This window comes from Scardinius erythrophthalmus (genome assembly GCF_964197995.2).
Source record: "Scardinius erythrophthalmus genome assembly, chromosome: 6".
Taxonomy (NCBI): domain Eukaryota; kingdom Metazoa; phylum Chordata; class Actinopteri; order Cypriniformes; family Leuciscidae; genus Scardinius; species Scardinius erythrophthalmus.
Window position 1 is genome coordinate 21,981,320 of NC_138226.1, and position 15,993 is coordinate 21,997,312.

The following is a 15,993-nucleotide window of genomic DNA, read 5'->3' on the forward strand; positions in this document are numbered from 1 at the left end:
CTTCAGAAGCTCCAGACACGTGAGCAAAAGCGCCAATCTCATTGGTCGGATAGTTTTTGACGCGGCGCGTCAAACCAAAAAACGAACCGAAGCGTTTTTTAAAAAATGACGCTTTTACGCGTGGCGTTTTTCGCGTCGGTGTGCACACTCACATTGGCGCCCTTTGTTTAGTTACGAGGCGTTAAACGTCGGCGAATATCGCGCGCGAAATTCGTCCCGGTGTGAACAGGCCTTTAGAATGATTTCTGAAGGATCATGTGACACTGAAGACTGGAGTAACGATGCTGAAAATTCATCACAGGAATAAATTATATTTTAAAGTTTATGAAAATAAAAAAAAACTGTTATTTTGTAAAATAATAAATAAACAACAAAAACAACAACAACAAAAAAACAGTTATTCAAATGCAGCCTTGGTAAGCATAAGAGACTTTTTCAAAATAACAAAATAAAACAGGAGACAGGAGCTAATGGGCTCAGTGTCATTTTTATTAAATAGTTAAAGAACAATCAACTACACACTGAAAAACCTACAACTCCTGAACACGGCGGATGGAGCCGACAGTAGGATGCATGGCATTCCAGTAACTGAAGCGGCGGTACTCGCCTCTCTCCAACAGGTACTGACGTCCCCTGTAGTTAGGATGCTCAAAGAAGACCCAGGCTCCATCCAAAACGTTACAGGACTGGACCTCATGGAGATGGACGCGGTCATAGAGAGAGGGCCAGTCCTCACTGCACTCCATAATCCCCCCCATCAGAATCACACAAAATAAATTCAGATGCATACTGGGATTTTTGTTTAAATCTCCTTCAAGAACAAAACAAAAATTCAGTGGGAAACAATATTAAGCGTAGCATCAGTTCTGGCAGGTCACGTTAGACAAGCTCGCATCAGCTGACTCTCAGCTGATCCACATCTACCTATAGAAATACGACGCCTATCACTGTATACATATATAAGCTCCTTCAGTATTATCAGCAGCTATCGCGTTTCTCAAGAGCTAATTACCCTCCTCCATCCCCAGCTCCTCCTCTCGTGCAGTCGATATTTGGCATTCTGATTGCCCTTTGAATCAGAATAAATTCTCAAAATATGTTGTACTTTAAAATCTTGAATTAATGATATCTGCAATACATTCATGGTTCTGTTCTGTTTACCCTAAGGGGGGTTATTGCTGCTCTCCCTGCTCTTATCCATGCTAGGCTGAATGGATGCGCAGGGAGTTCTTGCCCAGAACAGAACCAAACCGCCAATCATAGCTGTATTCTAATTGTGAATCGTATTTGTAGAAACAGTTACAGCGGCTTAAGTGGGATGACAGCTCTGGGCAGTCCATGCTGCACTCAAAGGAACGTCCCTGAAAGTTTTTGTCCTCATAAAAGACAATCTGTATGGGAGAAGATGTAGAAACACAGATAAGCCATAAACAAGACTGAAGAGCCAGTTTATGCATGCAAAATATTTCTTACTTTTCCCTTTCTGTCCATGTTTGGGGATAATTTGATTCCTCCTTTTGCTGTATGCTGTGTATAAAAAGGGCAATGAGCGAGATTTATATGTTTCACACTATTGCTCTGCCAGGAAAATCATTGTTAAATAAATGGCTCCAGCAACTGCATCATCAACAGCTGATACTACGATTGTTTCTAGATTGTTCATGTAAATTAATGCAGTGGCTATTGTATGAAACCCTGACCTTTTGATTCTGCAATGGCTGAGTCCAGAAAATATTTATTGGGCCAATTAAATTGTTTTCCAGCTGCTGGTACTGGCAGAGTTCAAGCAGCATTAGCATTTAGTCACATGCCAATACTGTATGAGGCGTAAAACTTCCTTTAGAATGAACTGATGCATTAGCATTTGTGGCCCACCCCTAAATGTTCTACTGTTGGACAGCAGGTTCATTTAGTTGCACAATAACACAGAAACTGTGAAACACAGAAACTAAGGGTAGGCTATACACAGCTATATATATATATATATATATATATATATATATATATATATATATATATATATATATATATATATATATATATATATATGCATGAAACTGTGTCACTTGAAGCTGTTGTGAGTCTTTTATTCAGCACAACAAAACACCAGAGGCAATCAAGCTGCCTTGATGTTACCATCAAAATGGCAACAGATTAAACAAAGGTGTTTTGCTGCTTTCAGAAGAGGAATGTCATGACAGCCTACATAGACTGATGAACAGGGCTTCAAACTTGTGTTTTCATGAAACATAATTGGATCTCCCTTTTTTTTAAGTACCAAACATGCATGTGTAAACAGAATATTAAAACAAGGTAGCAGCTATTTATTGTACACTAAGTAAAAAAGGAGTTTGCAGAAGGATACCATTGCACTGAGTACAAATAGCAAAATACAATATTTTACTCTTAAATACAGCAGTGTAATCACTATTATGTGTATAATGTAAATTACATCATCAGTAATCTAAACTATAAGGTAAAATATCTGGTATTATTGAAAATAGCATTTTGCACTCAAAAGTAAATTTACACTTATGTTATCTTAAAAGAAAATATAAAATCATTTATTTTTGTTTCTTATTCAGAATATTTGGTGGAAAATAAATTACAATACACATTTTTATTAAAATATAACTTATGGAAAACATCTTTTAGTAACCATTTCTGCTCAAGAGTTGCAAGTATGAACTCACAAAGCAGTCATTAATGGAACTATAAATTAAAGACTGGCTTATGAGAATGTTTTTCAGATTACATATATTTAGAGCATTTCGGTTCAATATTATATTGTCTGCTAACTGGCAACCAGTCAAAAAAAAAAAAAAAAAAAAAAAAAAAACTCCAATAAATTGATGCCTCTTCAAAATTTTTATTTTTCAATACTTTTCAGTAGTTGTGATAACATGTTTTAACAGTCTGTGCTGATCTGGCGAATGGAGCCCACAGTGGGATGCATGGCCCCCCATTCAGTGTGGCGTCTGTACTCTCCCTTCTCAAGGAGGTACTGACGGCCACAGTAGTTTGCATGCTCGAAGAACACACAGGGACCTTCATGGACCTTGCAGGAATGGACCTCTTTGCAGAGAAAACGTTCCTGAATGGACGGGGTGCTGTCTGTAACTTCCCATGTTTGGCCATCAAAATTGGGCTTCTCAAAGAGTTTCAGCTTGAGATGTCCAGTTACCTGCAGGAAATACAAATCATGTTTATATGGATACACCCAATCACACTGTTAACTTAGTAATTCAAAGTGATCATGTGTGGTGTCACTGGACTCACATGCCTGATTAAACGACAAGATCGGACACAGTCATTGAAGCCAATCCAATGGTGATAATCTGGAAATTCCCCTGGGGCCAGTATATACTGATAGCCCATGTAGTTTGGCCTGTCATACAGAACCCAAAAGCCCCCCTTCACCCTTGCAGAATTACAGCGGCTAAAAAAAGAATGAAGGTCACTTGTGTCCCCCTTACACTCATAGGATCTTCCCTGGAAGTTCCTGTCTTCATAGAACACAATCTGTCAAACACAGCAATGACAGTTTACATTGTGCTAAAGCATCATGACAGACTGTGGGATATGGACAATCAGGGAGAAAGAGGCACTTACACTCTCAGTCGTCATTGTCAGATCTGAAATGTTGGATAGCAAACTGCCTGTAGTCTCTTTATATAAGTCCTGAACAAAGGCACAGGTTGTAAAAAATTTAATCAGCAATTCAAAAAAAAAAAAAAAAAAAAAAAAAAATCCAAGCTCAATGTATTGTTCTAAAGCACTGAATCATAGATTTGTTCAACAATAAAATTGTGAGTACCAAGCATCCCAACCACAACCAATGAATCCCATATTCAGGCTTTATAACATGCACATTGTTGGTTTATACTTAGTCAGCTCATGCTGATTATTTGTTACTACAGAAATATCTTCTGCATTCAAATATTATTTTTTTTGTTTATTCACAGAACACAACAAGTTCATATTTACAGATTTAAAGAAGATACCATTCTGTAAAAAGGACTCCCCAGAAGCCATACCGGCTTAAATAGGGCCCTTCAAGACACATAATCAGCACTAATAACAAACAAAAAATAGACCACCCACCCAATACCCACCCACACCAACAACAACACCATTCATCACAAAATATCCTCCCACCAGCCAGCATACATCACACATCTCATCCATCCCTCAAACAAAATCCAAAAATAGGGTATTCAAACATCACAAAAAGAAAGTCAGATAAATCAATAAAATATGAAACCTTCAGCCTTATGGGGTCTATCATGCACAATGTTGTAACAATTTGTGTTTAAAATGCTTTTTAAATATATCAAGAGAAGGTAATTCCTTCTATAGAGTTGTCAATCTCATTCCAGATCCCAGGACCCTTACATGCTATACTAAAGCTAGTACACTTCAGCTTACGCTTTTTCCCTCGTAATTGAGTTCTCCTTCTAGTGTTATGGTCATGAGTAGACAAGGTGACTGGAATGAGATGGCAAAGTTTTGGATGCAATTTATAAACTACGTTACACATAATACAAGCATTTTGAAAACTGTTGCACTCAGCGAGCTTCAGAAGCTTATACCTATAAAAAAGCGGACCAGAGGGAGCATCATTATTTGCCCATGATATAACACGTATAATTTTCTTCTGTAGAATCTGCAATTTTTCAAGATGGCATGGATACGTGTTACACCATATAATATTACAATAATTTAGAATATAAAGAATAAAATGTTTATTCATGTAATTGATGCTACTTAGTATTTCATCCAGTTTGGTCAAGAAACAATTTAAGTCAGAGTCAGGAGGTCGATAGACTATTCCAACAATTATACTTTTCATATTTTCATTATGTATTTCAATTAATAAGGAATCTGATAGCCCATCATCCAAAAATAGGTCATCCCGAACAGTTACACTCTGCTGTATGTTGGCATATAAGCACACGCCCCCACCCGGTCTGCTTGTTCTATTTTTATTATACAGCACATAGCCGTCCATGTTGAGTGTGTTCAGATATGACCGCTCATTTATCCAGGTTTCACTACATCCGATAATATTAAACTTATGATCTATACTAGTTAAGAGAGATAGTAAGTCATTATGATGCTTTATTAGGCTTCTCGTGTTAAGATGTAATAAAGAAAAAGGAAGTTTATCAAACTCAACAAAATTTTCAGGCAAGACCCATTTACATCTGAGTTTTTCAAAGCAATGTTGGTCAAGTACTTCATGATTCCTAAAGGTAGTTAATTCATCAAACCCCATGAAATATCTATATAAAAAAATGGTTGAGATCCCATAGTGTAAATTTTAAGACATTTTAAACCCCACTTAGAACCTATGAAATCCATCTCTCGATGGTAAATAACAAGTTTACTCTTTTATTACTGAATAAAATTGATTTATCAATCTACAATGATTAGTCTATGATCAGTTAACCCAAACCCACTAACTTCTGTTAGTGTACTGGAGTACTGTTCTTGCTCATCTAAAATGTCCTTGTGGCGAGCAGGACGAGGCCGAGGGCCGTGGGAGGACGGCGCGAGGCCGGTGGCGTAATTATGATGAGCTACACCTGTGAGACGCACCGGTCTCGCATCTCTCACGGAGGAGCGGAGGCATAAAGGAGGAGCGACGACAGTGAAGAGCGAGAGAGGACAGGCCTGATTTTTAGTTCATGTTTTGTTTCTGTTTGTGTCGCCAGCAGTCGTCCGTGAGGGGCTGCTGGCTTTTACTTTTATTATTGTATTTGTGTATTTTGTTATTAAATATTGTTGAATGTTCGCCGGTTCCCGCCTCCTTCTTCCCGTAACATCTAAACCCCGTTACATTGGTGCCGAAACCCGGGGAGGAGGAGGAACGCGCTGTCAAAGAGCCCTTGCCGCTGTTGGGAATCCGCGGTGCCATCGAGCATGGCGGGCAGTTTCCGTCGCCATGGACGCTCGAGGCGGTGCGCTGGAGTGAGTTGCCGGGGGGACGGACGAGCTCGCTGCTGGCCGCCTGGGTGCTGGAGGGGCGGCTGCCGTCCGGTAGGGAGCGGAGGAGTCGTCGCCGTTCGCCGTGGGCCGGAGCCTGCTGCCATCCGCCATGACGGGGAGGAGCAGGGAACGGGGGACTCCTGCCGACTGCCCGAACCTGGAGGAGCCGTCGCTGTCCACCAGGCGGCGGAGGAGTGTCGTGCCGTCCACCGAGGTCTATCCAGCGTCACCGCCAGGCACCGCGGAGAAGATCGCCCAGCGGGTGGCGGGCCGGATGGCAGCGCGTTGTGGGAACCGGATCAAGGTTTTTTTTTTTTTTTTTTTCTCTCTCCCCTCTCTCGTCTCTGTCGCTCCTCATGCTTCCGTCTCCTGTACTCTCGCCTCGTCTGTCCATACCCCCAGGTACCGCAGCCGCCGTGATCGGTCCCCCCGGGGAGGGGGGGGGGGGAGTAGGCGCAGCCTCGGTGGTACCCCCCGGCCTGCGAGGGGCGATGGGGGTATGTGGCGAGCAGGACGAGGCCGAGGGCCGTGGGAGGACGGCGCGAGGCCGGTGGCGTAATTATGATGAGCTACACCTGTGAGACGCACCGGTCTCGCATCTCTCACGGAGGAGCGGAGGCATAAAGGAGGAGCGACGACAGTGAAGAGCGAGAGAGGACAGGCCTGATTTTTAGTTCATGTTTTGTTTCTGTTTGTGTCGCCAGCAGTCGTCCGTGAGGGGCTGCTGGCTTTTACTTTTATTATTGTATTTGTGTATTTTGTTATTAAATATTGTTGAATGTTCGCCGGTTCCCGCCTCCTTCTTCCCGTAACATCTAAACCCCGTTACAGTCCTTAATTTCATTGTATTTGTTTTGTAGATCGATTACTTTGTCAACCGCGTTTTGCAATTCATATTTCAGTGAGTCTTTTACAGATTTGGCGATAGGGGCAGTAATAGCTTGTTTGATAGGTTCAGTCAAGGAATCAACCAATAATTGACTGATTTTAAGAATAAAGCCATAATCCTGGAAAAGTGCATCAATCTGTTTGCTTACTGTGTCCTTAATGGCAGCATTTTGCACAAGTTGTTGCATTTCCCCCGCAGAAGGAGCTCTACTTTTACCCTGAGGCATCCTGAGATGTTTGTTTGGCGTCTCTCCGAGTCAAGCCGAGCGTAGGAAACCAAGCCTTACCAAGCCGAATATACGAACTTGTTACAAGAGTCTCCGTCTAATAAAATGTCGTAGGTGTAACGGATGACAGACAGGATGTATATGCAACAACGCTCTTTATTGAAAACACACAGATGGTCAGAAACTCAGCACACAGATGAACGCCAAACAGCGGGACAGGTGGGCGGACACAAACGCTGGTGGAGTGGTGACGCAGGGACCTCGGTGGGCAACTGGTGCTGGTGCAGTAATCCTGTGGTGATCCCTCGTGAAGTGGTTGATGATCTAGTGAAGAGTGCAGGTAATCCAGGAAGACTCAACGAAGACAGGAAGATCCAAAACGGCACAGGGAAACACAGGAACAGGCACGGGAAACACACCGGGAAACCACAACGATCTGACAACATGAGACACCAGTTACTGAGCTTATAAAGGGACATACAATTGAAACCAGCTGGCGCTACTGATCACTGATGATCAGTGACCACGCCCACAGACACACACACACACACACACAACAGCACGTTAGACGAGAGAGAGACAGTGAATTCATGAACCGTGACAGTACCCCCTCCCCTAGGAACGCCTCCTGGCGTTCCCCGACGGACTTACCTGTCGATTGTAATCATCGATAAGGGAGTGATCCAGAATGTCTCTAGCAGGAACCCAACTTCTCTCCTCCGGACCGTAACCTTCCCAGTCCACCAGGTACTGAAATCCGCGTCCCCTCCTTCTCGAGTCCAGAATACGGTTAACTGAATAAGTTGGTTCCCCATCTACGAGATGCGGCGGGGGGGGAACCGGGACTGGCGGATTAATGCATGCCCAAAACACAGGTTTAATCTTTGACACATGAAAGGCGGGATGAATTCTCCTGTAGGCAGGAGGAAGTTTGAGTCGGACTGCCACCGGACTAATGATCTTGGTGACAGGAAACGGGCCGATGAATTTGGGAGCAAGTTTATTAGAAACGGAGCGGAGAGGAATGTTTTTGGTTGAAAGCCACACTTTTTGACCAACGACGTATACGGGAGGCTTTGACCGGTGGCGATCGGCCTTAGCCTTGGTGCGCGCCCCCACTTGGAGAAGAGTCTCACGGGCTCTAGTCCAAGTGTGGCGACACCTCTGGACGAAGGCGTGAGCGGAGGGGACCGCGACTTCGGATTCCGTACTAGCAAAAACTGGTGGCTGGTAACCTAAACTACATTCAAACGGAGTAAGGCCCGTGGATGACACTGGTAATGAATTGTGGGCGTACTCCACCATAGAGAGTTGTTGGCTCCAGGAGGAAGGATTCTTGGAAACCAAACATCGCAACACTCTCTCCAGATCTTGGTTGGCTCTCTCCGTTTGACCATTGCTTTGGGGATGAAACCCCGAAGAGAGACTGACAGTCGCCCCCAGTAACTTACAAAATTCTTGCCAAAATTTGGACACAAATTGGGGTCCCCTGTCGGAAACCACGTCCATCGGGAGGCCATGTAAACGAAAGACGTGATCTACGACAGTTACCGCTGTCTCCTTGGCTGAGGGTAATTTGGGCAAGGGAATAAAATGAGCCGCCTTCGAGAACCGGTCCACGACAGTCAAAACGACCGTCTTGCCCTGGGAGGGCGGAAGGGCGGTAATAAAATCTAGCGCAATGTGGGACCAGGGTCTCGAAGGGACAGACAGCGGTTGGAGTAACCCATCCGGGGGTCGATTGGAGGTCTTGCCAGTGGCACAAACCGAGCAAGCCAAAACAAAACTGCGGATGTCACGAGCCATTAATGGCCACCAGAATCGTTGCTTCACCAAAAAACTGGTGCGATTTACTCCTGGATGACATGCTATACTGGAACAATGACCCCACTGAATGACGTCGGACCGACACCCCTCTGGCACAAACAAACGATTCGGTGGGCAATCGGGCGGAAGCGTTACCCCTTCTAAGGCCTTCATGACCTTCGATTCGACCTCCAATCTGAGAGTGGAGACCACTAATGTCTCGGGTAAAATACACTCGGGAGTAGACGGGCGTTCGGATTGGTCAAAAATACGAGATAATGAATCGGGTTTGATGTTCTTGGAACCCGGGCGGTACGAGAGAGTAAAGTCAAAACGTCCGAAAAAAAAATGCCCACCGAGCCTGCCTAGAGTTGAGTCTTTTGGCTGTTCTGATATATTCTAGGTTCTTATGATCGGTCCAAACGATAAAAGGTACCCCTGACCCTTCTAACCAGTGACGCCACTCCTCCAGCGCTAACTTGACTGCCAACAATTCTCTGTTACCAATGTCATAGTTACGTTCTGCAGGTGATAAACGATGAGACAAAAACGCGCAAGGATGCATCTTGTCGTCTGTGGAAGAACGTTGGGAAAGAACTGCTCCTACCCCCACCTCTGACGCGTCGACCTCCACCACGAACTGACGTGATGGATCAGGGGCAACGAGGATGGGAGCCGAAACGAAGCGGCTCTTAAGTTTGGCGAATACAGCTTCCGCTGTATCGGACCACCTGAACGTCGTTCTGGGGGAGGTCAAGGCAGTCAGAGGTGCGGCTAGTTGGCTGAAGTTGCGAATAAAACGCCGATAAAAATTGGCAAACCCCAGAAACCTCTGTAGGGCCTTACGGGAATCTGGACTTGGCCAATCTATCACAGCCTTAACCTTGTCAGGATCCATACGCATTCCGTCAGACGAGACGATGTACCCTAGAAAAGGAACAGACTGTGCATGAAAAACGCATTTCTCCGCCTTGACAAAAAGCCCATTCTCTAGCAACCTCTGAAGCACTCGTCTGACGTGCTGAATGTGTTCCTGGAGAGAAGATGAAAAAATCAATATGTCATCCAGGTAGACATATATGAACTGGTCAACCATATCTCTCAGCACGTCATTGACGAGTGCCTGGAAGACCGCTGGGGAGTTGGACAGCCCGAAGGGCATGACCAAGTATTCAAAGTGCCCCCTGGGGGTATTGAACGCGGTCTTCCATTCATCGCCCTTCCTTATGCGAACCAAATGATAAGCGTTACGTAAATCCAATTTTGTGAAGATGGATGCTCCCTGTAACCGCTCGAAGGCTGAAGACATCAGCGGCAAAGGATAAGTATTCTTTACCGTGATGTTGTTCAACCCTTGGTAATCAATGCACGGTCACAGAGATCCATCCTTCTTCCCCACAAAAAAGAACCCCGCCCCCGCAGGAGATGAGGAAGGTCTAATGAATTTGGATGCTAGAGAATCAGAAATATATTTCTCCATAGCCTCCCTTTCTGGAACAGAAAGTGAATATAACTTGCCTTTAGGCGGAGACTCACCTGGCACTAAGTCTATGGCACAGTCATAGGGACGATGTGGAGGGAGAGAAGCGGCACGAGACTTACTGAACACTTCTCTCAGGTCCTGGTACTCCCCGGGCACGTTAGACAAATTCACCGCCTCCTCCTGGAATACAGACACAGGTACAGACGTACACGCAGACACAAGACATGACTCATGACACGTATTACTCCACATAGAAACAGAATTGTGACCCCAATCGACTCTGGGATTATGTAAAGTGAGCCAGGGATGTCCGAGTACGATGGGTGCGAGAGGTGAGTTCATAAGGAGGAATGATATTGTCTCTGTGTGGTTGCCAGAAGTGATGAGAGTGATAGGTTCAGTGGAGTGTGAAATGTCAGGAAGTTGTTGTCCATTGAGAGCCTTGACAGAGATTTTGTACGGAAGAGGGGAAACCGGGATGTGAAGATGATGAGCCAGTTCAGAGTCCATAAAATTTCCTTCTGCCCCCGAATCCAGTAAACCCTTGGTGTCTTACCGGAAGGAGAGTAGCTGATGATGGTGATGATGAGGTCTTCTCGGCGGAGATCCCACCCGATAGTAGCCTCATTGTTACTACCGGGCTTGATCCTTTTAACGGGCACGAGTGGATGAAGTGACCCGCCCTCCCGCAGTATAGACACAGTCCTTGGGACCTCCGCCGTTCTCTCTCCTCCCGGGAAAGCCGAGCTCTACCCACCTGCATGGGCTCGGGATCACAAACGGGACTGACCGTGTCCAGGTTCTCAGAGCGCGGGTTCTCCATCCCGCGAAACGGAAGGTTCTGTTGGAAGCGACCCATTCTGCTCAACCGAGCATCCACTCGCAGCGCAAACTCAATAAGTCCATTCAGACTGCGTGGAAGGTCCAGCATATAAATCTCCCTCTGGACACGGTCAGCCAACCCATGCAGGAAACGATCCCACTGCGCCTCCTCGTTCCATCGCCACTCTGCAGCCAGGGTGCGGAACCGGATGGAATATTCCGACACCGAGCCGTTACCTTGGTGGAGATCGGCGAGTAGTCTGGCCGCCTCCCTACCCGCCACCGCACGATCGAAGACCCTTCTCATCTCCTCGGAGAGTGCCTGGAATGAGGCGCAGCATGGATCTTGATTCTCCCACACTGCCGTTCCCCAGAGAGCCGCCTTGCCAGATAACAGCGTCAGCATGAATGCCACCTTCAACTGTTCTTGACTGAACGTCAGCGGCTGTAATGAAAAGTGCATAGAACATCGGGTCAAAAATGCTCTGCAAAACTCCGGTTCACCTGAATATCCCTCCGGTATCGGAAGTCTCAGTTCGCGCTGCTGGGGCGGCTCTGGTGGATTGGGCTGAACGGGCAGTGTGGGCGGCGCAGTGGGAACTCTTAGCTGTTGGAGTTGTTGGGTGAGCTCGGACACCTGCGTCACAAGCGCTTGCACCGCCCGACCTGTGTTGGCGATGCTCTCCTCCTGGGTGTCCATTCTCGCAATGCTTCGAGTCGCAAACTCGTCCCAACTCGTGGCGCCTGCTACATCCATAGATGGTCAGATCGTTCTGTAACGGATGACAGACAGGATGTATATGCAACAACGCTCTTTATTGAAAACACACAGATGGTCAGAAACTCAGCACACAGATGAACGCCAAACAGCGGGACAGGTGGGCGGACACAAACGCTGGTGGAGTGGTGACGCAGGGACCTCGGTGGGCAACTGGTGCTGGTGCAGTAATCCTGTGGTGATCCCTCGTGAAGTGGTTGATGATCTAGTGAAGAGTGCAGGTAATCCAGGAAGACTCAACGAAGACAGGAAGATCCAAAACGGCACAGGGAAACACAGGAACAGGCACGGGAAACACACCGGGAAACCACAACGATCTGACAACATGAGACACCAGTTACTGAGCTTATAAAGGGACATACAATTGAAACCAGCTGGCGCTACTGATCACTGATGATCAGTGACCACGCCCACAGACACACACACACACACACACACACACACACACACACACACACACACAACAGCACGTTAGACGAGAGAGAGACAGTGAATTCATGAACCGTGACAGTAGGGTTGCAAACGCCTTTAGGTACACAGTAGAGGCAAACCGCTGATCAAATGTACCAGAAAAATCTTACTATTTGTTAGATTTTGCTGGATGATCCAAGCAGTGTTTTAGCAACATGCTTCTCGTGTTGATGACGTCATGACGTTTATATTTGCCAACAGCATCCTCACACTTACAGTTTCAGCAAAATAACTATTTGGCAACGATTGGCAACCATGATATTAAATTGAATTGAACTGAATTGAACGAGGAATCTATATAGCGCTTTACTATGTACTACTACACCCAAAGTGCTTTACAATTATTTCAGGGGTCTCTCCTTAACCACCAGTGTGCAGCATCCACATGGATGATGCAACGGCAGCCACAGAACAATGGCGCCAGTACACTCACCACACACCGGCTATAGGTGGAGAGGAGAGAGAGTGATTGAGCCAATTCAATGGATTGGGGATTATTTGGAGGCCATGATTGATAAAGGCCAATGGAGGGAATTTGGCCAGGACACCAGGGTTTCACCCCTACTCTTTTACGAGAAGTGCCATGGGATTTTTATTGACCACAGAGAGTCAGGACCTCAGGTTACCGATGGTCTTGTTACAGTATAGTGTCCCGTCACTACACTGAGGCATTAGGACCCACACAGACCACAGGGTGAGCACCCCCTGGACCCATACTTTCATGTCTCCATCCTTCCACAAAACAGGAAGTTCCTGAGGTTTGCTTTCGGGGGCAAAACATACCAGTATCGGGTTCTTCCATTCGGCCTAGCTCTATCACCCCGTGGATGCAGCTCTGGCACCGCTCAGACTGCAAGGGATTCACATTTTGAATTAAATAGACGACTGGCTTATTCTAGCACAGTCGGACAGTAAATGGCGGTTCAGCATCAAGATATAGCAGTGATGATGCGGGCCGTGCTATCACCTGATCGCATTGGTGCTATCCTAGCAGTTGTAAAAGAGATAAACCTAGGCCAGTTGCTCACTGTGAAACAGTTTCAGAGACTGTTGGGTCTGATGGAAGCTGCGTCCAACGTGATACCCTTTGGCTTGCTGTACATGTGGCCCCTGCAGTAGTGGCTCAAGACCAAGGGGTTTTCCCCGATGGGGGGACCTACTTCGTATGATCAAGATCACGCTGGGGTGCCTCTGCACCTTGGTTATATGGAGGAAACCTTGGTTCTTGTCCCAGGGTACAGTGTTAGGAACTCATTTGTCATCGAGTCACTCTCTCGACAGATGCTTCTCTTACCGGCTAGGGAGCGGTAATAGAAGGCCACTCAGCTCAGGGTCTGTGGAGGAGTCATCATATTTCGTGGCACATAAATTGCATGGAGATGATGGAGGTCTTCATGGCATTGAAGCACTTCCTCCCAGACCTAAGAGGCCATCATGTGTCTGTCCGTACGGACATCAAATCAGTGGTATCTTACATAAATCACCAGGGGGTTTCTGTGTTCGTGTCCACTATGCAAACTGGTGCACCAGATTCTGAATGTATCAGAATGTAGAAGCAGACATCCTGTAGAGACAGGGGCTGAAGCCCGGGGAATGGAGACTTCACCCCCGAGGTGGTGGAGCATATATGGGTTTTACGGTTTACGGTCAAGCAGAAGCACATCCACTGGGGCTAGATGCTATGGTACAGACATGGCCGAGGCTATGTCTGTACTCTTTTTCCCCGATTGCTCTGCTCCCAGGAGTTCTGGAGAAGGTCTGCCAGGACTGAATAAGTTTACTGCTAGAAGAACCATACTGGCTGATTATGGTTCTCAGACCTAGTGTCCCTCCTCTGCGGCTCCCCCCTGGAGATTCTGGTCAGACGGCCTAAACACCGCCACACTTGAGCAGTTGTCCGGGGAGGCTCCTCGAGGAAGCTTCGCCAAATTTGTGGAGTGAGTGCTGGTTTCCATGGATCAGCGTTCGCTGTCGAGGATGCCGCCAGCCCCACTCCCAATCCAGTGCTGAGCCAGAGCCACCCAGCCTATGAGGATCGACAGCCTGAGCCCACCATAGGCAGCTCGAGGGAATCCTCTGCGACGTTTGAGCCCACATCCCGGAAAACGACCAAGGACTAAATCGCCGCGGAGCCCGAGCAGCACATGCCTGACCAGGTGTGTGAACCGGCCAAGTCATCCATCGCTGAGGGAGTGTTAGTGGACTTTGTAAGTGAGCCCCACCCACCCTCTCGCTACTGAGAGTGAGTTGTTGGCTGAGGCACTGTTAAATTTTGAGTTTGGAGAGGATGTTATTCTGCCCTCATTACTTTTGCCTGAACCAGCCTGTCTTATGCCTGTCTCGCTGACCCCACCCAGCCCCCCTCTCCCACTATCTCTCCAGACAGAGATTTTGAACGCTTTGTTTTTTTATTGGTTTCTGTGTGGGTCTCCAGTCTCTTCCCAAGTCCTCAGCCATCCATGACATCCAATCATCACTGTCTCCATTCAGTCCCTCTGTACCACCTCCTCTGCTCCTTCCACCCTCGACCTCAGTGTGGACCATCGGCGATTTGGCCTCACCGGACTCCCTCAGCATGTTGGCTTTACCTGGGTCGGACATCTCACCACCTTCGCCACAGACTTTCTGGCTGGTCGCTGCTTTCCAACACTTCAACCCTTCAGCTTCGTCTAGCTCCGCCTTCCCTCAGGCCCCATCCCCGCCCTTTGTCACCCCAGCTCAACCTCTGGCCTACTAAGACCCAATTCCATCTCGGGAGGTCGTGAGGCTATATCCTGGTTACGTCCACCTACTGATAAATTTGGCCAAATTTTGTCAGCCATTTTGAACTCTTTGGAGTATAAAGATAAAACTTAGAGGCCATGTCCTAAATGGCACACTTCATGTGCACTTGTATACTTTCAATGACCGTCACGTGCTTGTGTCCGTTAAGTCCTCAAGATCGTAGGATGTCCCATTTGTAATTTTAGGTTTCAGAAGTGTGCTTGCGAGCACCCCTTTGCGTCTGACATGCTGCATCACTATGCACTTTTTCTGAGCCCTCACTGAAGTGAACAATGCAGCAGACTTCTACTGTCACAGTGTCTGGTTTGTGTTCCCTGGGTAACCACTAGATGTCCTCCTTCCCCACGGTGTCTGTCACTTTCTGAACTACATTCCCCACGATCCTTGTTTCTTCATTGCACTCAGCTGTCCCTTGTCATTAATCATTGCACTCAGCCAATTCCCCATTAGCATTGTCATTTCCCTGTGTATATAACCCTGTCTGTTTTAGTATGTGTCAATATGCTTTCGCGCGTTGGCTGGCGCTGAGCCAGAGACAGGCGCGCTCAGAGCTGTCATATATCACAACTTTTCAGTGTTTTCAACCACATAATGTTTATTTTAGGTTTCAGACATATAAGCACTAAAAAAACAATACATTTAGAGTTTGTAAAATACACACTAATGTCAAAGGAAGAGGCAATAATAATCCTTTCGATTATAATTAGACACGTTTTATTCATATCAGATACATATTGTGTAAG

General features: G+C 46.4%; 2 protein-coding genes across 2 annotated transcripts; both read right to left on the reverse strand.

The window, feature by feature from the left end:
- Positions 1-530: 530 nt before the first annotated feature.
- Positions 531-1,491, reverse strand: LOC308691798 (gamma-crystallin S-1-like; the record flags this gene model as incomplete). Its single annotated transcript, XM_081367359.1, has 3 exons — positions 531-811; positions 1,235-1,391; positions 1,474-1,491. The coding sequence occupies 3 exons, from the start codon at positions 1,489-1,491 to the stop codon at positions 531-533; spliced, it is 456 nt and encodes a 151-aa protein (XP_081223485.1).
- A 1,417-nt stretch (positions 1,492-2,908) lies between these two features.
- On the reverse strand, positions 2,909-3,627 carry LOC308692577 (gamma-crystallin S-1-like; the record flags this gene model as incomplete). The annotated part of the gene is made up of 3 exons (XM_081368714.1): positions 2,909-3,184; positions 3,280-3,522; positions 3,613-3,627. The coding sequence occupies 3 exons, from the start codon at positions 3,625-3,627 to the stop codon at positions 2,909-2,911; spliced, it is 534 nt and encodes a 177-aa protein (XP_081224840.1).
- Positions 3,628-15,993: the final 12,366 nt, after the last annotated feature.